Source organism: Cupressus sempervirens, chromosome 3 (assembly GCF_028749045.1).
Source record: "Cupressus sempervirens isolate cs-2001-9-10 chromosome 3, ASM2874904v1, whole genome shotgun sequence".
Taxonomy (NCBI): domain Eukaryota; kingdom Viridiplantae; phylum Streptophyta; class Pinopsida; order Cupressales; family Cupressaceae; genus Cupressus; species Cupressus sempervirens.
The window spans coordinates 214,699,136-214,723,460 of NC_143120.1; the positions used below are offsets into that span (position 1 = coordinate 214,699,136).

Consider the following 24,325-nt stretch of genomic DNA (forward strand, 5'->3'; position numbering starts at 1 on the left):
GTGGTGGCCTCTAGTACTAATGGAACGGAGACTAGAGATGTTGTATCAAAGATCATGTGTGATGTTGGTGAGCCAACAGTTGGCATGGTTCCTACTAGTAATATTACCCCCTTGTCAATGTCTTCGGAGGTAGTAGTCAATTCCAACTTGGTTAGTGATTGATTGCAGTTAGTTTCATCTGGATTGCAATCTAAGCCACCGACTGAGATTGGCGCATTCTATCAACACTACACTGTGAGGTATGCTCATCAATTTACCTTTGATGATCATGTTGATGAGATGATGATACAGAGATGTACTTTGGTTCCTAGTGCTTATCATTAGTTATGGGACGGTTTGACACCTCGGGATGAGAGTTGTGATGGGCATGACATGGCAATAGGTTCTATAGTTGACAGCTTGATAATACATGACTTAGAGCAGGAGTTTGGGAGTGATGCTTCAGCAATTGTTGTTACTAATTCTACTCCTTTGGCTATGACATCTCCTGACTTAGCTGGTGGTCAGTCATAGTGGGCTATATCACTTGTTCATGGAAAATTTGGTTTGGGTCCCATTTCTTGCTCTTTATCTTGTAATGTCTTTTCACCATCAATAGTGCATGGGAGTTATGGTTATGAGATAGTGGCCAGTGATTTGCAGAGCTGTGTTGACTGCAGGAGTTGTACAGTGTGTGGATTCTCCATACTTGGTACAATTTCATTCGAGAGTGTTCACCATTGTTGCAAAGTTGGATTGTACATTCCGTATAGGCCAGTGGGATGCGTTGATGGTATTTACTGTGTTGGTAGTTTGATTTGTCCACTTTACTTGGGTTCTGATGTTCTAAGAGTTTGTGTCTCATGGGTTTCTGACTATGGCAGTGGTGATTTTGGAGTTTGGTTGAGCTGTAATTGTCAGTTTGATTATGGATTCCTCTTGGTCATATTGCAGAGGATATTGCAGGAGCCTGTGTTAATTGGCAGTAGTATAGTTCATGACTACATTTGGGATCCAGGTGGATTGATTGGTTTATTGTTTAGCCATTGCTTGAGGACAAGCAATATTTGGGAGGGGAGGACTTGTCATGTCCCTTTTTCAAATAATTAAAAATAATAATCTTTGCTAAAGCAGGCAGGCCCAAAAAGGTGAAGTTTCAGTGAAAGGGGATAATATTTGGAAGTGAATGGACTAATAAATGAAAATTATTATTAAAATATGTTTTATTAACCCCTCTTGGATTTGAGTTAGGGTTATGCCCTCTTTTAAGGGGTTTGGAGGCATTTTGGGCTGATTCCAGAACTTGATTTTTGCTCATTTCTTTGTTGTTCTTCAGAGGCTGCCAAACCTATGGAGAAGGAGACCTAAGAATATGAGTTTTTAGGTTTCTAGGAAGGCTAAGGATGGTAGTTTGAAGCCATTCCATGTGCATGCTCATGCAAAGTTTGCTTTTGTGCTGAACAGTGCAGATTTGTGGGTTTTCGGGTGTGTTTTTTGTAAGAGTTTGGTGTTTTCGGTTGAGTATTTCATATTAGTTTGGGTTGCTGCTGTATATCAGACATATAGATGTTAAAATATATCTGAATATATTTATTTTTTCATGATTACACTTCTATGATAGATTATCAGTGCTTTTGTGGTGTTTTTGGCTATTTTGTGTTGTTTTCAGGAGCTCGATGAGCATTGTTTTTGTCCTCCATTTGGGAGCTGTTGTGTAAATGTTATACAGATCTAGAAATGTCATTTTGTAGGCTATTATGCTGCTGAAATTTTTATAAAAAAAGTCCACTTTCAGATTTATTAATAATATGTGAAGCTGTGAAGTTTTTGGCACTATTTTGGGCATATCCGATTTGGGGTTTATTGAGAAATTGGTGGATCTTTGAAATATTGGTTGTTTGATCTTAAATATCTAATTAGAGGCTTGAAATATCATATAAAATCAGAAAAGGGACATTTCAACTCTTCAATTAATTAGTCCACTCTTCTCAACGATACTTAAGCCTTCTACTTAGATTCACTTATCAATATCAACATCCTCTCTACAATCTTTCTCCTTTAGCTTCACATTCACTCACGCTTGTCCGTTTATGATCTAACTTGATCTGTATGCCTCTCTTCTCAAATGCACCTGCACATACACACACAACACCATTTTTTGGATTTTTACCTCTTTAAATAGGCAATTTTTTCTTTACCATTTCGTACCACCACTGTAGATCGTAGGGTTTACTATCAGGTTCAACTTGATTCATTGTATCTGTCCATCTTCTTGATCTTCTTCTAGAATCTATCTATTAGTTCTTTAGCTAATCTTTGCCTTGAATTTAATGGTCCAACTCATCAATCTTATCTTCAACACAATTTACATCTCCTAAGAAATCAACTGTATTGGCTTGCTCTCGCAATTTCCTTGAATTCATTCTCATACTGTCACTCAACAATCTCTAAATTTTGACACTTGGTCATCACTAAATTACTTAGTTTTTATAAATCTTTCTATCTTGACATCAACTATTTCACTCAATCAATGCTACTTCTCGGTCAGCACTAGATTTTCTCGACACTAACTACAGCTTAGTTGACACTAGCATTACTCCGTATTCCTTACCCTTTTACTCTATTGCTCAACTTGGCTTAGTTTTCTTAGAATAAACAATCACTTTTATTTCTAAAAGCCTATCTAATTAAATGTCCATTGTAACTCCCTTTTCATAACTCAACCTTTCCTCTAGGTGCTATTTTTATGAGAAAAATTGTCAAATCCTCATCATCAATCAAATAGATATGCCATTTAGATTAGGTGCAATATGTCTTATCAATAGATTTGACATAAATGACAAAAAAAAAAAATTCCAATTGTAAGTTTCCAATAATCTCCCTCTTTGGCATTGATGGCAACATCTCAATATCTCAATATGTAGCAATACCACTTTTTACCATACAATCCAAAATATTTCACTCTAATTCTCTTTTTAGATTTTTTCTCTCTCTGAAACAATTCTCCCTCTTTGGTAATCTCCCCCTTTTTAGTTTAGCAGTCTCTCCCTCTTTGACAAAAATGCCAAAGACATTAAGTTGTCTAAGCTTCGAACTCTTCATACATCTAGATTATGTACATTTTGCATGTCTGGTTGATTCATGTCATCTGTCTATGACTGATATGTTATGGTGTACTAAATTATCTACCTCAAGCATGTCCCAAAGTAGAGTTTTGTTGCATCAATATGTAAGATATTCTAATTAGCACATTTGATGAAATAGACCTTGTCTCCTTTAAGTATCTTTTTTTAGGGGAATCACCCCTAGTTTACCTCTACGATATTCATGAGAATCTTTAGGTAAGGGTTTTGTGAATATGTTAGCAATTTTTTCTTTAACTTATTCACATATTATAGCTTCACTTCTTTGTCTTGAACTAATTCCCTTGAGTAGTGATACTTGATATCAATGTGCTTTGTCTTAGTGTGCATTACTGTATTTTTTGAAATGTTGATAGCACTTGTGTTATCACAATAGATAACCACTAGATTTATAATTTTTTCTCTCATACCTTTCAGTAATTGTTTGATCCACATAATCTTTAAACAATTTACTACAACTGCCATGTACTTAGCTTCTGCTATTGATTGGGAAATAGAATTCTACTTCTTGCTTGTCCATGACACCAATCACTTTCCTAGAAAGAATGCACCTCGACTAGTGATTTTCTTGCCATCAATATTTCCTACCCAATCTAAGTCAGAACACTAGAGAAATTTGACTCATGTTGGTCTAATTTTTGACCAATTGATTTATCACTATATTTTTTGTCAAAATTTTGACCAAAGCTTGTAGATGTTGAAATTTTGATGATTTGTAGTTGAAATTGAACATTTTTTCCATTGCATCCTAGTGGATGCATTGGTAAAAATATTAAAAAATCTTTGGTAAAAAATATCACCAAGATTGGTCAAAAGTTCTACCAATTGTAAGAGTTTCCATTATGGTTTACCTTGGCTTGTTTGTTTGATGACCATTTAGGCTTGGATTTGCACTCATATGCTTTATGTCCATACTTCTGACAATTATAGCAATATCCATCAAATCTTTGAGTGCCCATGGTCTTGGTCTTGCATTCATGTGCATGATGTCCTTACTTGTTGCAATTGAAGCAATCTCCTTTGTATTTCTACTTAGGGCTTTGGTTGATAGTTTTACTCCTGTAGACATTAGTTATGACCCAACTTTCCACAATTATGACAAGTGGTTTTGTTATTCTTACCTTTATTGCTCCTTTGTTCACCACTTCTAGATGATTAACCTTCTTCAATAGTAGTGTAACCTAATCTAGTAGTATCATTGATAGGTCTTAGTGATTCCATCAATTTCTCAAAATATTTTATGGCTTCACTAGGCTTGTTAAGTTTTTCTCTTTTAGTTCTCATTTCATTCTGTAGTAGCTCATTTTGTGACTTCAAGGTTGTGATCTCAACTTCCTTTCCATTCATTCTATCTAACTGCATGTTAGCAAGATTTTGTACATCTGATGTCTTCTCTTCAATTCTATTAGACAATACCCTTTTGTCTTCTTCAACTATGATTTTTTCATCTTTAGCTCTCTTTTTATTTTCATTCATCTCACATAGTAGTACTAATTGAATATCTTTCTCTCTTTTGAGATTGTTGACTTCTTCATTTAGGGCTCCATTCTTTTCCATTAGATCTATGATTATTGCATCAAACTCTTTAGAGTTTCCTTATGCAAATAATCTAGTAGTGTTAATCTCTTTGTATTGTGTATCATTCTGTTGTATGGCTAAATATTTTATTTTCTTCAATGATTATTCTAGCACATCTCTTGCTTCATTCAACTGATGTAGGATAAGTTATTTTTCATTCTTCTAATTGTCAATGTTCTTTTCCAATAAGTAGACTTCCATCTTCAAGATCTTTCCTCTGAAGATATCAATATTTCTTCAAGAGAACCTTCACCTTGATACCAATTTTTTGGAATTACTTAATGGAAAAGGTGTATTCTAAGAGGTGAGGTGCGGGGGGTGTGTGTGTGAATCAACACTTCAAAAATTTAACCAAAATATGATCACCACACATTCATCTCAAAACCTAATATGTAAATTGAAATAACTATCCATGCATTTCATACATAACATAAAGTAAATAACATTTGAAACAAGATATTGGTTACCCAGAAACCCTCCAAAGGGAAGGTAAAACTGGGGTGGGGATTGTAATACCCCAAAATTGGCTTATTGCCACGATCACCAATTCTAGTATATTTCTGATCGATTCTAAAGTCCTATGTCACTAGGCAATTCTTATTCTGCTACTCGCTACTTGACTTAATTATCAAATGCAAAAAAACCTAAATCTGCATTAATAAGACTCTTTACTTAATTCCTATAGTATTGACTCACATTAGTCACATTAAACCTATTGATTAAGATTTAATTTAATTATTAAGTATTTATACTTTAATTTAATTAAATTATCTCCTAAGGCTAATGTACTATGGAATTAAATTTATTTAATTTGATAAATATGCTTATTTTAATTAATTAAACAAAATTATTTAGTTAAATGGAGAAGCTACTTATAATTAATTAAGTAAAGTTATTTAATTAAATGGGAAGCCATTCCTAATTAATTAAATAAAGTTATTTAATTAAATAAGAAAAGTGTCTCTAATTAATTAAATAGAATTATTTAATTAAATAGAAAAAGGTCATTATGAGAGCATATCTCATTTTATTAAATTAAATATCTCTCCTAATTTCTCTTCAGTTCAAGAATGGAAATTCCCAATTCACTGCTGATCAAATTAGAAGTGACCCAGATCACTTGCTTTTACACTAAAGTCTATTTGAGCTAACTAAATCTTACACTCAGATCTAAGTTAGTTAACTCTCTTTAATTTGGGAATCTTCCTTTATGACTGAACTTCATCTTCAATCCTGACAGTTGATTGAAATTGATCTCAACCATTTATGGATTCTAGGAAAGTCTATTTAAGAGACCCTTATCTCTTCATTTTTAGGAGGATGAATTAGAATTTGCATTGAATTGCTGTTAAAATTCATACTCACATTTGCTCAAATTTTTGCATACATCTTGCATTCTTAGTTTAAATTCATTTAGCTTAATTATGCATAGGTTAATCTAGTTTTGTTTCAATTGTTCCTAGATTAGAATGCATTTCTCATTCTAGATTAATCTGCACAATCATATAGATTAATTTCATTTCTTAAATCCTTCATTCTTAGAGGGTCTGGTTGCCTACATCTTAAATATGAGGATATTAAACGGAAAAATCCCTTTAGATAGAAGGCAACAGGTCAGCTTGTTGGATGATTTTCGGATGGACAATCCAATGTTCATTCCAGGATGAATCCTCATATAAAGACCATGTTGAAGTATGTGTGTGAAGCGTAAGGCCACATTTTGCATATACATTTTTGGCGCCCACCGTGGGGCTCGAGAAAATCAACTTTTCTAACCTCTTTTTGCATTTTTAAATCATTTTCGTATTCTCTATCTATACTGTTCCCTATAGATTCAAGAATCTTTGCGCGAGATTGTTCATTTTCATGAGAGGATCTAGAATCTTCACATGAAGATTCCTTTTGTATCATGTGAGAAAGTACTTGAGCACGCGAAACTTCATGCGACACCTATTTTCTTTGCACGGGCCGTAAAACAATTTTGCGCATGCTCCAAACAATTTCACGTGGCTATGACAGAGATTTTGCGCAAAATCTTGTGACAATAGTTTCAGTTTTAAGCATTATTTTTTGATCTTTAGATTGTTTGATTTCATTAATGCACTTGTTTTGATCTGTTCCTTTGGATTTCTTACAACATAACCATTGTTTGCAAGACATTAGCCAAAGACTCCTTTTAAAACCCACTCAAAAATAGACTGACTATTTTCTTGCAGGATGCTTGTCAAAGACCATATTTCAAACCCACAAAATAATGTGTGTCTTATTTTCCTACTTTCAAAACTAGTTTAATTAGGGGCTTGTGAACTTCCTAGGGTGCAAGATGAAAGAATAGGGGAATATGCTCTTCACTTCTTGGAGGTCATGACTAAGAGTGAATCAGAAACCTAGATGCTTCCGAAAGATGACATTCCAAAGAAGGCAAGCAGCTTGGTGGTTCTCCAAAGCTTGTTCTCTTCTATGATAAGACAATGATTTCCTTTAACATAATCAAAATCTTTAAGGAAGAATGAGTTTGGATTGATTAAGACAAGTTGCTAATTAATTTGTCTTGCATGTTTGGGAGAGGAAATAAGGTAGAGGATTATGCTCTTTCCCCTTGAGGGAAATTAGAAAGTCGGACCCTTAGATCTAAACCACCAGTCCATGTCAATCCTTTAGAGGGCCTACCAGAGTGATCCAACCTCTGGGAATGACCCAAGTGAGCACACTCCTTTCACCGAAGATTCCAATTCACTATAATCAAGATGCTTTGTAGAGCGAAAGACTCCAAAGCCGAATTAATTTCTTCCCCTTAATTCTTGATATCGCATATCAAGGGGAAGTTCTGTCTATGCACTGGTCAGCACTGGCCCCTAGCTTGATAAGCAAGTAGTGTGCACTTTCAGAAGCTAGTGTGTGCTACTGGCCTCAACTTCACTTGTAGAGCCACTAGGGATTAATTCAAACGGAAGCCAAGTAAAAACCTCTTAGTTAGAAGCCACCCGATTCACCTCCAAAAGGAGGCAAAAATCTTTGTGCAAGGAGGGGGAAGAATCTCTCCTATAGAACTCACCATAGGCATGCTACTGGATGTTTGAAGGTGGTATACATGCTCATCCCCTACCACAAGGGTGCTTGTTTAGTTTATACTATTGAGTCCTTTGAATATACCAAAAACACGGGCGCCCTCTAGGGGGTGACACGACTGTGTGAGGTACATGCATGCGCATAAGATGTGGGACAAAGGTTTTTCCTTCTCTACCAATTTTTTATTTCTAGGGATAAAGTGTTTTTGTTATCAAGTAATCAACAAAGTCCAAACCAGTTACAACAAAAAAAGGTCAAGACTCCCCTATCCCGTCGAGTTGCTTTGTCCTCGGCAAGATTATTTTCAACTACTGCTTGCTTCCCACTATCTTGTTTAAACACTTTTCTTGGATTGAAAACTTGAAACTTTGTCCAAACGTCTTACTCGATCAACCTTGCTGCCTATCCAATCATATTTGTCTAATAAATCTGTCTACTCTGTCCAAAAAGTCCAAAAATCTTGTCAAATTCAGTCACTATTGTAAAATTGGTCTTCCTTCTCGCGTGAAAACTTTTTTAGTCTCAGGTGAAATGATTTTTTCCTCGCACGAAATTATTTTGTTCTCGCACAAAATTTAACTACTGTTATGAGTCTTTACGTGACCCTCTGAACTTCCTCACATGAAATTAAACCACTGTCACTAACTTTCACGTGATCCAAGAAACTTCTTCATGGAGCTCAGAAAACTTCTTTGCTCAGCTTGTAAAGGTTTCTCACACAAGATCTTGTGTCAGCATTTCCACTTTTGGTCTGATTTAGCTATTTGCGGCCTGCACGCTACTTTTTTCTGCATCCGTTTGTCACTTTCTGTTTGCAAACATTCCTGAAATAGTGGCACTTTGCTTTGCTAAGGGCTTGTATCTTACACTTTGACTAGTCTCGTCTCATAAGTCATTTTTTTTGTCCTCGTCTTAACGCTTGGCATACTTTGTGTCACATTGGTCATAATATCTGGCTATTCTAGCCTTTAAATCAGACCATTTGTGCCTTAGTGAACAACATTCTTACTATTATCTTGTCCTTTTTGAGACTCAGTCTTAGTGTAGTCCTCATCGAGGTTCTAGCTTCTTGTCCTTATCTATGACTGTTGCAACCAGAAGCGGCAACATGTTTTATCCCCATAACCTTAGACGTGGTCGTGCTAGGGGTTGTAATCACGGTAGAGGTTGCTTACCTTTCATTACGCAATCTATATCTAGTTCGACTAGTGAGGCATCTTCATGATCTCCCTCACTTGCCAGGTCATCTCAAGTTCAACAAACATTTTCCATAAACCTGCAACAAATTAGGAATCCTTTGTACCAAGAGGAAATTGAGACAGGTAGAGATCCTATATTACCAAACATGATGTTTGATCCTTTTTTCAGAGGATCTTTTGAAACACAACACACTGAAATTAAACACGTTCCTACAATGATTAATTGTGAACCTGAACTTGGTAGTCATAGTCGACATCAAGAAACACCTAAGAATGAAAAAGAGAAAGAGAAAGACTATAACATCGATGAAGAATAGGAAGAGGTGGAAATAATTCCTGAACACATAGCAAAATGTTGAAGAGACAAAAACTTCCAAAAGGTCATGGTAATCTTATTCAATGAAGAGAAAGAAAAGTACTTTCTCAAACTTGCCCAAGAGGGAGCAAAGTTACCTTCTCATTTCAATGTGGAAACCATTGTCACACTGAAGAAGAAACTGAGACCTCTAAACTCCAAAAACAATTGAAAATTATGCAAGACCAATTGGCTTAGATGATGCATGAGAAAGAGAAACCCACAAAGACATACACATTGGATGCTCTTTGTCCATTTCTATTTGACAAAAGCATAAACATGCCGCCTTTCCCATGAGGCATAGAACTACCCAAATATGACAAGTACTTTGGTATTACTGATCCCCAAGATCACTTGTGAGAATTTGGTGCTTTATCTATGGATTTTATACACAATCAACAAGAACTGAGAAATTGTACATGATGGAGTTGTTGACAATGTCACACCCAAACTTGCTAAAGTTGCATTTAATCTCATAGATGGCCTCAAAATGACCAAAAATGCTAAGAAACCTCTTCCTAATAATAAGAAGTCTAGGAACAAATCGAGAAACTCTTGGAAAACACGCCCCAAGCGAGAGTATATGCCTTTGGGAGAACCTTTGGATGTGGTTTACAAAATATTGCTAAAGCATAAGCTTGTTTCACCAATGGATAACCCTCATCCCTATGATCCACAACCATGTCCACCATGGTGGAATGAGACCTCATTCTGTGAGTATCACCATAAAAAGGGACACAAAACTAGCAACTGTATAAAATTGCACCACAAAGTCCAAGACATGATTGATGCTAGTGATCTTGTGGTAGATGGACATAACAAAAATTTGGATCACAAGGCATTCAAAGAACCTTTCCCAGCTTATGAAAAAGGAGAGACTTCAAAACCACAACCCTACAACAAGGTCAACTATACATATTCCAATGATGACAATGTCATTGACATGGTTGAACCTATGGATTATGAATATTGTGATGTTATTACCATTAAGGGCAAGCAAGATAATGACAAACCCAAGACACCATTTGTCTTGAGGGGCCCTACTTCTGATGAAATGGATAATATGCTTTCAAAACACTGTGCTAATGTTTTTACTCGCTCACATGCCAAGTAGGTTCTCAAAGGCCATGTGCCTCCTACTTTAGATCTTGAACAACACAAAGATAAAATGCTTGCTGGTCCATCAGGCAAAGGTGCAAAACCCACAACGAACTTGACTGCAACCAGTTATAGCATTCTCGATCAATTGAAATGAACTAATGCTCAGATTTCCATCTTTGAGCTACTTAAAATCTTGCTTGCTCACAGGCAGATTCTAGATAAAGCCTTCTCTGAGGCAGATGTTCCCCGAGATCTTGATCTTGAGTGATTTCAATCCATGGTAGGTCACCTAACCTCACCATATCTTATGAATTTTTTCTGAGGAAGATGACAACTTGCTAAGTCACCCAAACAATCAACCTCTACACATCGAGGTTTTGGTCCATCAGACACGCGTTCATTGGGTACTCATTGATAATAGTGTTGGCCTAAATATTGTCTCTACTACTCTACTTAGACAATTGAACTATTCTGAGGACTCTGTTGATCCTCGACAAAAGATCACTATCAAAGCATATGACCAAGTGGAAAAAAAAGTCTCTAGGTCTTGTGGTTTTACCATTTCACGTCGGTCCTATTGAAAGGGATGTCACCTATCAAGTGCTTGACATTCCCTTGGCCTACAACATTCTGTTAGGATGGCCATGGATACATGAGATGCATGTTGTGCCATCCACATACCACCAATGCATTAAGTTCCCATTTCATGGCTCCGAAGTTACTATTCCTGCCACTACTAGCTACACCTACAATATGCTCAAAGGTACTGAAACTTTCATCCCTGCTAACTGTGAGTCCATTGATTATCACAACAATAAGCTGAAACAAATTGAGCAATCATTCAAACTAAAAGAAACTGGTATGGGAGAGTACCACATTGAAATAGTGATGTCATTAATGTCTCTCCCAAAGTCTCCTCAACATTATGGGAGGCCCTCAGAAGCAAAGAAGTTGTTCGTGCTAACACCTCAGACCAAGTATAATGGTGCTTTTTTCAAGGCTATAGTTCCCTTAGAAGATGAAAGTGAAAACAGAACCATTGCTGCATGGCTTTACAGAGAAGAGGCTCCAGTGGACCTAACAGAACAAGCTTGAGAAATCACTCCTAAGAGAAATATGGACGTGGTCTTAGGCTTATGTAGCATTTTGGTTACAAGGGAATTGGCCCTATTGGGTGCAATAACAATGGCCTAATTGATCCTATCAAAGAAAGAGATCGAAGCAACCATGATACAACTAGCCTAGGGTTTAAGAAGGTCCTTTTCCATTTGGGATCAAATAAATTCATCCCCAAACTTGAGAGTTCATCTGAAAATGAGTCACAAGTTGAGTCAAATACTCAAGAGGAAGAATATGATGATGAGGATTCCTATCCTCATCCTATCCCTTATGATCTTAGTAAATTCTTTGTTGAGCCAGATGAATTTGTGCCACGTGTTAGCACTGTGGATGATAGTGATTCTTTTGAGGACAATACTGAGCAATTCAAATATCATTCTGAAAAGGGAGAATCTAGTCAGTCATTCCGTGTTGAGTATTTGTGTAAGAACCCAAAGGATGAAGGTGACTATGTCCCTATCAATGTTGGGTAGTTTTATAATCTCTCACCATGCAACACTGATTCTAAGGAATATGACTTTGAATCTGTTTCAGAAGTGACTACTGATAAAGAAATTGACCAAGTGCATGTCTATGAAAACCAAATCAAAGTGGGTGAAACATCTAGGGTTAGGTCACATGGGTCAGATCCAACTAGTGTCCTAGAATCGTCAATTACTAACATTCATACTTCGAGGCATTTGAACACATCTGTGGATGAGGTCGTCGTAGGTTTCAAATTTCTAGTCCAAGCACTTAATGACTATACTATGAACGTGACTATACTGTGAATGCAATTGAACTAGTCACTACTCTCTCACTCACACATCCCAAGCTTATAGACTAGAACCCTAATACATCTAGCAAAGTCCCCACGTTCCAGAATGACTATGCTCTCTCCTATTACCTAAACATTATTGAACCCATAACATCTTCCACCAATGAGCAAAGCATCAACATGACTAAGGCTGGCATCAAATATCTCAGTCACACAATTCAAAAGAAAAAATGCAAAAGGTCTAATGGTGAAAACCATATTGTGGTAGTGTCAGAACCCAAAAAAGTAAAAATAAAAGACGTATCTAAGGGTGAAAACCTCTCTGAGGTGCCCATGGATGAGATATTTGATGTACTTCTCAGTCACTTTTAGGAGAGATCATCAGTTTTGATAGAGCTGACGCAACCAAATAACCTGGGCATAGAAGAACATCCTCATATGATACATCTAGCACAATCACTGTCACCTGAAGAGAAGGAACAATTCATTGCCTTTTTCAAGAAAAAGAAAATAAATTTTGCCTAGACATACTCTAACATTCCAAGATTGGATCTTGGTCTTATCATGCATCATTTGTCCATAGCACCAAGCATCAAACTAGTTAAATAGAAGCTTCAGAAAATGCACCCTCACATTGCATTGCTCGTCAAAGCAGAATTGGAGAAACTCCTAAAGGTTGGTTTCATCCGTGCAATTGATTATACTGAATGGATATCCAATATTGTTCTAGTTTCCAAGCATGATAAATCTATCAGGGTTTGTACAGACTTTCGTGATCTTAACTTGGCATGTTCTAAAGATGACTTTCTGCTCCCTAATATTGATATGATCATGGACATGACGGTCGGCTATGAGATGTACTCACTTATGGATGGTTTTTTTTGGATATAATCAGATAAAAATCATGCAAGAAGACCAGGAGAAAATGGCTTTCACATGTGCATGGGGAACCTTTTGTTGGAATGTGATGCCATTTGGTTTGAAGAATGCTGGTGCTACATATCAATAGGCTGTTACTACAATTTTCCATGACATGATGCATAGAACCATGGAGGACTACGTTGATGATACCTTGGTCAAAAGTGCTAAATGCAATACTCATCTACAAGATTTGGGTCCCATCTTAGATCGTATGCAAAATTTCAGTCTTCACCTCAATCCTAAGAAATGTGCATTTGGTGTCACATCAGGGAAGTTGTTGGGATACATTGTTTTTGCAACAGGAATTGAGGTAGATCCAGAGAAAGTACAAGCAATAATGGACATGCCACCACCTCGAAACATTAGTCAGATGATACGGCTACAAGGAAGGCTTCAATCTATTCATAGGTTTATTTCACAATTGGTGGATAGATCACAACCCTTTAGAAAGACCTTACATAAGGGTGTGAAATTCAATTGGAGCCAGGACTGTGAACAAAGCTTAACATAGATTAAACAATATCTTGTCAATCCACCAATCTTCATGGGAAGCCTTTTCTTTTATACATTTTAGCCACTGAAACATCTTTGGGCATCCTATTGGCTCAGGAAGATAATGACAAAAAAGAAAGAGCTATTTACTACTTGAGCCAAACATTGGTCTCTTATGAGAAGAACTAAAACATTATTGAGAAAGCTTGTTTGACAGTTATCTTTGCTTCCCAGAAGTTGAGACACTACATGCTTGCCCACACTACATGGCTCGTGGCTAAAATAAACCCACTAAAGTACTAGCTGAGTATGGCAGCTCTCACAGGAAGATTGGCTAAATGGGTTATGATACTTAGTGAGTTTGACATCCAATATGGTGAATGCAAGGCTATTAAGGGACAGGCAATTTCAAACCAGCTAGCTAAGGTACCCATATAGAGTCTTTTACCAATGAACATTGATTTCTCAAATGAGTCAATTTTAACACTCATGCACAATACATGGGTTATGTTCTTTGATGGGTCCTTCACACAACAAGGATCAGGTACTAGATTACTCTTCATTACACCACAGAGATACTCATTGCCCAAAGCGTATAAGATTATGTTTCCTTGTACAAACAACATTGCTGAATATGAGGCTTTGATCAATGGCATGAAAATTGCAGTTGAATGAAGAGTGGATTAGTTAGATATCATTGGTGACTCTCAGCTTGTTATCAACTAGGTTAATGATGTGTACCAAACAAAGGATGAGAAACTAATTCCTTACAAGTGCATGGTTCATGACTTAAAGAAGTATTTTGCATACATCACTTTCCAGCAAGTTCCTTGAGAAAATAATAAAGTGACTAATGCCATGGCCACTTTGGCCTCTCTACTACAAATGCCTAAAACTGATCTCCGACATGAGTTCTTGGTGGAAGCATTACAGTACCCAGCCTATGACATCCCTGATTCTAAGATGATTTGTTCCAGTATATGACAAGAATCATGTCACTACCATCACATCTATTCCTACCTTCATAATCAAACCATTTTGGAAGGTTTGACCCAGAATGAGAAACGTTACCTAATCTATAATGTTTCACATTATGTCAATATTACTGACGATCTATATAGGAGAGGTCTCAACAGAACACTCCTTAGGTGTTTAGAACCCGAAGATTCCAAATGCACACTAATTGACATTCATGAGGGCATTTACAAATCTCATTCTAATGGCTTGACACTAGCTCGCAAACTCCTTCATGCTGGTTACTACTGGCCCAAAATGGAGCAAGAAGCTATCAAGTATGCTAGGTCCTACAAGTAGTGTCAGTTACACGGGAATCTCATCCACGCTCCAACCAGAGAGTTGATTCCCTCTACTACAACATGGCCATTTCAACAATGGGCCTTCAACTTGGTAGGACAGATCCACCCAATCTCCTCTAATGGACATAAGTTCATTATCATGGCTACAGATTATTTCATGAAGTGGGTAGAGGCAGTACCTCTCATAGTTGCTGATGGCAAAACTATATCACTTTTCATCACAAACTAAATCATCTATAGATATGGTGTACCATCCTTAATCATTATTGACAATGGAGGAAAATTCAAGAATAAAGACCTCAAGGAATTGTGCAAGAAATTCAAAACCACACAACATTGGTCTTCCATTTATTACCCCTAGGGTAATGGCCAAGCTAAGGCATCCAATAAAATGATCCTCAAAATTCTTCATCACACAGTCAGTAAGTCAGGGAGAGACTGGCATATCCAAATCAACCCAGCCTTGTGGGCATATAGAACAAGCATCAAAAATCCAACGGGCATGACTCCCTTTGCTTTGGTGTATGGAGTGGATGTTGTGCTTCTAATAGAGGTTGAGATTCCTACCTTGAGAATCTCTATGAAGGGCCTTATCACTGAAGATGACTATAGGATAGCTCGGCTTCAAGAGCTTGTGTTACTGGATGAATGATGACAAGTGGCATGTGATCATCTGCGAGCATATCAACAAAGAATGGAGAGAAGCTACAATCAAAAGGTCAAGCCACGTGACTTCCAGCTGGGTGATCTCATCCTGAGAGAGAACCCCAAGAATAAAAAACAATGAGTACAAAAAGGAAAGTTTGAACCAAACTAGCTTAGTCTGTACATCACCACTGCAGTATATGGATCTAGCACCTATCAGCTTTCTACAACTGAAGGAGAAGTGCTTAAGGAACCTGTCAACACTCTCCACCTAAAGTAGTTTTACAGTTGACCTGAAATTAGTAAGCTCTTTGTACATATCTATATGTCCTAAAAAAATCTAAAAATAAAAAAAAGTCCTTAAAAAAATTTAAAAAAATTGTTACCCTGGTGAAAACCTAGCAAATAGGTTCCTTGGTAATACCAAAAAAAGTGAAAAATCTCAAAAATACAAAAAAATCAAAAAGAGGAAAATACAAAAAATTGAAAAACAAGAACAGTGCCATTGATGAAAACCTAGAAACAGGCACCATGGTAGCAAAAAAAGAGAAATTTTTGCCAAGAAGGTGAAAACCTAGTAAACGGGTGCCTCTTGTTCCCAATGCTCCATCTTGCAGCGCATCTTCTGGCTATTCTATATAGTTGCTTTCATGCTTTCACTTTCTTGCTTTCTACTCATGTATCCATGGATTGAGTCTTGTCATAGCTCGAGGTCATTCCCCCTTAGTGTCACTCTTTTCAAGATTCTTCTCATAGGATCTTCTTCACAACAGTCACCAGTGGTCCTCACTGTGTCTGCCTACTATCACTAGTGTCACTCTTTTCGAGATTTTCCTCATAGGATCTCCTTCATGACAGTCACCAGTGGTCCTCGCTGCATCTACCTACTATCGTTAGTGTCACTCTTTTCAAGATTCTCCTCATAGGATCTCCTTCGCAACAGTCATCAATGGTCCTCACTGCATTTGCCTACTGTCGCTAGTGTCACTCTTTTCGAGATTCTCCTCATAGGATCTCCTTTGTGACAGTCACTAGTGGTCCTCACTGTGTTTGCCTACTATCACTAGTGTCATTATTTTCAAGATTCTCCTCATAGGATCTCCTTCAACAACAGTCACTAGTGGTCCTCATTACGTTTACCTATTGTTGCTTGGGTTTTCTCTCTAGATTCCTTTATGGAAGATCTCTCTTGCATCAGTCATCGGTTGTCCTGGCTATGTTTGTCTATTGTCAGTCAATCCCCTTTTGGTTCTTCATCTTGAAGATTCCTCTTTGACCTTAGTCACCAGTTGTTCTAACCATGTCTGCCTACTGTTGTCACCCTATTGAAGAGATTTCTTCCAAACATGTTCTGGACACTAACATTTGACATCAATCACAAAAACATTGAACTCAAAAAAAAGACATACTTGTTTGGATATGCTGAGCATTTTTTTTGTTTGCTTCATTTTTTTCTTTATCATATCTCCTCGAGCAACTCGATGATGTCATCTTCAAATAGAGAAGCAATGACTAGGGGCATGATCTTTTCTTTGCTTTCTGTCTGTGGTTTAGTTCCAACAAGTTGATACATTCCTATAAAAGGGGTGTCCACTATAAGAGCCTCCATCTTGTATTGGATGGCCATGTATACCTCGACTCCTTTTATATGAATACATCAATAATGTTGGTTCTTCTCCTTGTTTGTTGGAGTAAACTCTTCATGCTACAGTAAATATTGATACTCATCCTACTAAGTGAACGTACGGGTCACTGTGAGTATATCTAGCACACTTCTGTCTTAGGTTATGAATGCAAGGGTCATTGTGGACAGAATAAATACTAAATACTTAGCATAAGATGGATCTCCCATGTGTCTGGCATGTTTGTATGCAAGCAAAATTCAGGTCATCCTAGCATTTATGCTTTGATGCTTATATTAACTTGCTACATTAAAAGGGACAAATGTTCTAGTCATTCTGGCTTCTTGTGCCTCGAATGCTTACATTTAATTTTGACAAACCAATAACATATGTTATATTCATATTTCTATGATTGCAATGTCAATGGGAATTGTATGACCTATGAGCTTTTTTCTATATCTGATGGTGATTAAATATCGTGCTCCTCAATGGAATACCTATCACTGTCAAGCAACAAACATGCAACACTACGTGAGATATCAGTCCTTTTCCATATGCATCCCATACATATAACTGATGATATCTACGCTAAATAATCACATCACATCATTGCACTCATATCAAAGTATGAATTGACATCTCATATACATCAAAGTAAATAAAAATAGACAATGACATGTACACAGGGATACTCGGCTCAATATCTCATATATATATATATATATATATATATATCAAAATAATGGATTAGTACAAAAAATGGGCGCTACTTGAGCGTAATTGATAAAAAATGATACATGTGGTGCTGGCACACTAGTTGATACATAGCCAAAAATCAAAATTAGAGTCAAGCACAGAGTGTCTAACTCTGTCCCATACCCTCGCCTCCAGGAGGAGCAGGAGCAGTAGGTGGCAGAGGTGACGGTGGCATCTTTGGTCTGCTAGGAGGTTGTGCACCTCCAAACTCTCGTGCATACTGAGAAAAGTGCTGAACCTGCAGTATCTCATCTAGTACTATACTCGTATATACAACATAATAGTAGGTAGGTTGAGCTAATTGAAAGTGGGTCTCATCCTGCGCTAGCTCCAATCTTTGCTTAACAGTCTCCGCACACTCTCTCAATCGATCTATCTCTCGCTATCTCTCCACTAGCTACGCATCTCGGACTGCCACTAAAATCTATAGATCCCCCAACTGTCAGGAGGCCTGACGAATCCGCTCTCAATACCGTCATACCGTGTCCTGCACCCCACCTACCAGCTGATCTGGCATATCCTCATCCAGCATCTTCGGTGCCTGCCACTATGGTGGCGCCTCCTGCTGTGGTGGCAGCTACTACTATGGAGCCTCTTGTTGAGGGGCTTGCTCCTCTATCCTCTATCTTTGCTACTGACTTGGTAGCTGTACCTATGCCTGCTGCTATTGGGGCACCTACCTCTATGCTTGCCCTACCATCCCCAATGGATCTGTAAAGTGTGAGAATGGATGGCTGATCAAAAATGCCTGATACGCAGGCGTCATCCCTGTATCTCCTATCGCTGGCAGGTAGTCCCACTGAACTATAGCTAGGCTATGAATATCTATCATGGATCACCTTGGATCCATCCGTGGTGGCCATCCCCGCTCAACATCTTTCTACAACTTGGCATAGGCACAGTACTCAACAAAAATTCCCTATGGTCAGCCACACTGCCACCATACTCATGAGATCAAAAATCTCTCTATGACTGATGTGGTCCTACTCACCAGAGGTCAAGAACTAAACATCCATGGTAACTCTTTGGTGGCATCATCCTAGTCCTCTGTCTCTTGCCAAGGTCTCCATACAATAGACAGTAGGTCATCAAGATGTATCCTCTAGTGCTCAGTCTTACCCAGGTGGACCTGGGTAATGTGCCCTCGATATCTACATATATAGGGCTCCATGGGCTCTCTGGCATCCTCAAAAATGGGCCTACATACGGGAAGGTGCTCACATGCCCATACTTATAGGATGCACACTCCAACTACCATCATCTTCTTCTCATGGAAGATGACCTCGTGCATCTCATGGAAAAGATGGGCCAACATGCACTGACCCCACCCAAAGATCTCGGGTGCCTCCAACATCCTGTGAAGCATGGTTCCCCACGTGCACTCAAAACCATGTTGTCCTATGTTAGGACATAAGAAGCAACTCAAAAATATAGCCAGCATAGATGCCAGCCTGTGCATTGGTCCATAGGTGTGCATCAGCTCATCCCAGCTGATGGCCTTGCCCCTCGGTAGCTCTCTCCCAAACACAATGGATAGTGCCTCTATCCCTACTATGGGAACTATATCATAAATGACTCAAGCACCGTGAAAGGGGATCCTTAGTATCCTCCATATATCCTCTGGGGTGATCGTCATCTCACCCATTGGTAAATGAAAAGTGTTCATCTCCAAATGGAAATGCTCCACCAAAGCTATTAGTAAGTCGTGATTCACCATCACAGCTAGAATTTGACATAATGAAGACAAACCCAATTGAGCAATGTGTACCCGATCAACATCATCAAGACTCTGCAATAACTCCCCATATGCTGGATAATGTGATCTGAATGTGACATCACCAAAGACCTCCTACACACACAACAAAAATGACAAATGAAACAATCTAGTCAAAATGATACAGTAAAACAAATTAAAATGCAATTTTTGAGCACAAAATTGAAACTTTTAAGCATGACTGTCACGGGATTTCGCGCGAAGTTCATGAAATATCATGCGAAGCTGTGAAATTTTTCGTGAAGTTTTCCAAGTCTCACGTGAAGATCTTAAACCTCACACAAAGAATCACATCATCGTGTGAGAGAAGATCTTCATGCGCAAAAAATGAATTCCCTTCGTGCGAAGAATTTTGTTCTTTGCATGAGAGATAAGTGCCTCCCATGCGAAGAAACAACGTGCCTTGTTTCTTTGCACAAAGAAAGAAGACCTTCACGTGAAAGAAGATAGGTCTCACATGAAGACCATATAGACAACCCTAAAACATACTAAAATATGCAATAAATGACCTTGTAAAGCATGAAAGTGAAAGTACGAAGATGGGAAATCGAAGACTCATTGGTGGTCCATAGTTTGCTGGCCAGCTATGTCATCTGGAACACTCAAAATGATGGTATCTCACGTTCACTACCATATCTCTCTTAGAGCTCAAAATCACTAGAAGACAAAAGCACAAATGAGTTTGAAAATGACACCTTGGACCCTTATATAGTTGTTGATCAAATTTTTCAAAGTGCTCTGATTTGTGCAAAAATCACCCCCTGGCTAATTGGACCGTTCTAAATCCATTTTTGGGATCGAGTTTAAAATCTAACACACCTAAGTGCCTTAAAAATACATTATAAAGTTTTGGGGACCGTCGTGATCAAACGCTTATGCAGTCTAAATTTATCTGATATCTTGGGATTCCTAGAATCCTTTCAATTCTAAATTCTTCATATTTTCAAAATTCATTTTGAAAATCTTCAACTCAAGTCAAATTTGCTTAATTCTAGTCAAATAATGGTCAAAATTGGTTGTCTAGACCTTAGAAGCATGCTAAAATGACTCTAAATCATCTTTTGATCATTCTGATCTCTTCCATATCCTACTGAATCTTGGATTTCTCCAATATCTTTTATGCTACCTACATCATATTTATGGTGTGTCATCTTTTGATTTTTCTCCTAAGGGGGTAGGATGATTACATCATTGAAATAAATGTAACTCAATCTCAATCTCATTGCTTGGGACATCTGGTTCACATCTTATGCCCTTATCATTTGAGGCATCTCATCACTCAGGGCATTTTTCTCCCTCTTATCTGGCATCTTTTCCATCTATCTTATCTTTTCATCAAATTGATCAACCTTATAACAACCCTTCTCAGAGTTTGATGGACTAGTATTGGGATAGTCTAAACCCCAACTCCTGAGGATTAAGCCTTGTTCTGGGGATGATTCTAAGACTCATAATTGGATCTTATCAACTCGGGTATCTAGGTGTTCTATTTGGATCTTTGAAGGTTACACTTTGTTCTGGAGATGATCTTATAAATGCTTATCAATCTTAGGTATCTAGGTGTTCTATTTGGATCCTTGAAGGTTAAGCCCCATTCTGGAGATAATCTTCTAAATGCTTATCAATCTCGGGTATCTAGGTGTTCTATCTGGATCCTTGAAGGTTAAGCTCTATTCTGGAGATAATCTTCTAAATGCTTATCAATCTCAAGTATATAGGTTTTCTATTTGGATCCTTGAAGTTCAAACTTTTTTCTAAAGAAACCTTTTAAATGCTTATCAATTTTAGGTATCTAGGCATTCTGTTTAGATTCCTTGGGATTAAGCTTTGTTCTAGAGATAGTAGTTAAAAGATTATCAATTGGTCTTCGTATCATCAACTTTGGAATCAATCTCATCTTCACATCATGCTTTCTAATTTTCTTTGAATTGAACGTGTTGTTTGCACATTCATTCAAAGAGGGGGAAAATGTAATACCCCAAAATTGGCTTATTGCCACGATCACCAATTCTGGTATATTTCCGATCGATTCTAAAGTCCTATGTCACTAGGCAATTCTTATTCTGCTACTCACTACTTGACTTAATTGTCAAATGCAGAAAAACCTAAATCTGCATTAATCAGAGTCTTTACTTAATTCTTATAGTATTGACTCACATTAGTCACATTAAACCTATTGATTGATATTTAATTTAATTATTAAGTATTTATACTTTAATTTAATTAAATTATCTCCTAAGGCTAATGTACTATGGAATTAAATTTATTTAATTTGATAAATATGCCTATTTTAATTAATTAAATAAAATTATTTAATTAAATGGAGAAGCTACTTATAATTAACTAAGCAAAGTTATTTAATTAAATGGGAAGTCATTCCTAATTAATTAAATGAAGTTATTTAATTAAATAAGAACAGTGTCTTTAATTAATTAAATAAAATTATTTAATTAAATGGAAAAAGATAATTATGAGAGCATATCTCATTTTATTAAATTAAATATCTCTCCTAATTTCTCTTTAGTTCAAGAATGGAAATTTCCAGTTCACTATTGATCAAATTAAAAGTGACCCAGATCACTTGCTTTTACACTAAAGTCTATCTGAGCTTACTAACTCTTACACTCAGATCTGAGTTAGTTAACTCCTTTTAATTTGGGAATCTTCCTTTATGACTAAACTTCATCTTCAATCTTGACAGTTGATATAAATTGATCTCAACCATTGATGGATTCCAAGAAAATCTATTTAAGATACCCTCATCTCTTCATTTTTAGGAGGATGAATTGGAATTTGCATCGAATTGCTATTGAAATTCATACTCACATTTGCTCTCATTTTTGCATACATCTTGCATTCTTAGTTTAAATTCATTTAGCTTAATTATGCATAGGTTAATCTAGTTTTGTTTCAATTGTTCCTAGATTAGAATGAATTTCTCATTCTAGATTAATCTGCACAATCATATAGATTAATTTCATTTCTTAAATCCTTCATTCTTAGAGGGTCTGGTTGCCTACACCTCAAATCTAAGGATATTAAATAGGCAAAATCCCTTTAGATACAAGGCAACAGGTCAGCTTGTTGGATGATTTTTGGATGGACAATCCAATGTTCATTCCGGGATGAATCCTCATATAAAGACCATGTGTGTGTGAACCGTAAGGCCACATTTCACATATACATGGATGACATCCACAAATCTTCACTACTGTAGTTGTAAAGTGTACCCAATTATGGTTACAATTGTTTGATCAAAATATGTGATCTATGTTATGAGGAATCTACCCTATCAAAGGCTACAAAGACTATTAACTCAAAATGAAGTAAGTACTCGGTTAAGAGATTTTGCAAAAGTTTGTTAGAAATTGAAACCTTTTAAGGCTACTCTATTAGGAGTTCTCTCTGCATCACTTGTTAAAATGATTCAACACCATGATCCTTTAGTTAGCACCTTACTTCTAGATGTCAAATCTTTTCTTTCCTAATGAATACTTAATCATCCTAATCAAATATATCTCCTCTTCTTTCTCTCTACCATGTTCTATTCTCTCTAATTAATTATGGAGTTCATCCCTCTATCTCAACCTCCTTAGTCACCATGAATTCTCTCTTTGCACTTAGCATTCATTTACTTCCCTTCTTCACACATACACTTCATCATAAAAACTCTTTTAGGGTTTTCCTCCTTAAGTAGACATTGGTGGACTAGGGTTAGGTTAGAATCGATGAGTATGGTTGATCCATATTTCCTCTTAGAACATCCCTTTTTTTTATTGGTTTCATCTCATGCATAGGGACTCACAATGTACATTCATCCTTATCTTCTAGAATAATAAAACAATCATTTGGTAAGCTCAAAAATTATTTACATAGAAGTTTGTACCATTACAAAAAACTATGCCAAAAATTGTATACTCGGCACCTAAAGACTCTGATGCTCGGCACTCACTATATCTTCAATGTTGTAATTTGGCTTCTAAATAGCTCAACATCCACTATTTACTTGGCACCTAAATCACTTGGCATGTATATACTTTCTTTGCACTTGAGTGACTTAGCACATACTATCTGCTCAGCACATACTAGTACTCGACACTAACTAGTTATATTGTTCAACATGCACTATCTAACAACTTATGCTTGACTTACTCTTTGCACTTGGATAGCACTATAATTTTGCTAGAGTATGACTTAAGTTTTTTTTCATTGCCCTGTCAAAACCAAAATGAGATCAACATTGTAGTTATACCTTGTAGTTATTTCTAATGTGAAAATTTTAAAATATTGTAGTTATACCTTGTAGCTTGCATGTATTGTTTTCATCAATTTCATTACAGTCACTTTCATAACTTTATAAAATAGTCTAGGCTAAAGAGTGGTCTCTTGCATCAACTTCAAAAAAAAAATCTATTCATCCATGAATTCATGTTAGATGCATCTTTTCATAGTGAATCTTTCATTGATTTGTATCGTGTCTCATTCATTTTAGAAGTAGT

At 36.9% G+C, this 24,325-nt stretch overlaps 1 protein-coding gene across 1 annotated transcript in view; it reads right to left on the reverse strand.

Annotated features, from left to right (window-relative positions):
* LOC149565585 (coatomer subunit alpha-1-like) overlaps positions 1-18,531 on the reverse strand; it is an 81,219-nt gene extending 62,688 nt beyond the window's left edge. Inside the window, exons 1-2 of the mRNA XM_089816350.1 lie at positions 18,412-18,531; positions 18,176-18,290 (exon numbers count right to left, since the gene is read on the reverse strand). Coding sequence (XP_089672476.1) covers positions 18,176-18,290; positions 18,412-18,531 — 235 coding nt within the window. The remainder of the gene's footprint in view (positions 1-18,175; positions 18,291-18,411) is intronic.
* Positions 18,532-24,325: the final 5,794 nt, after the last annotated feature.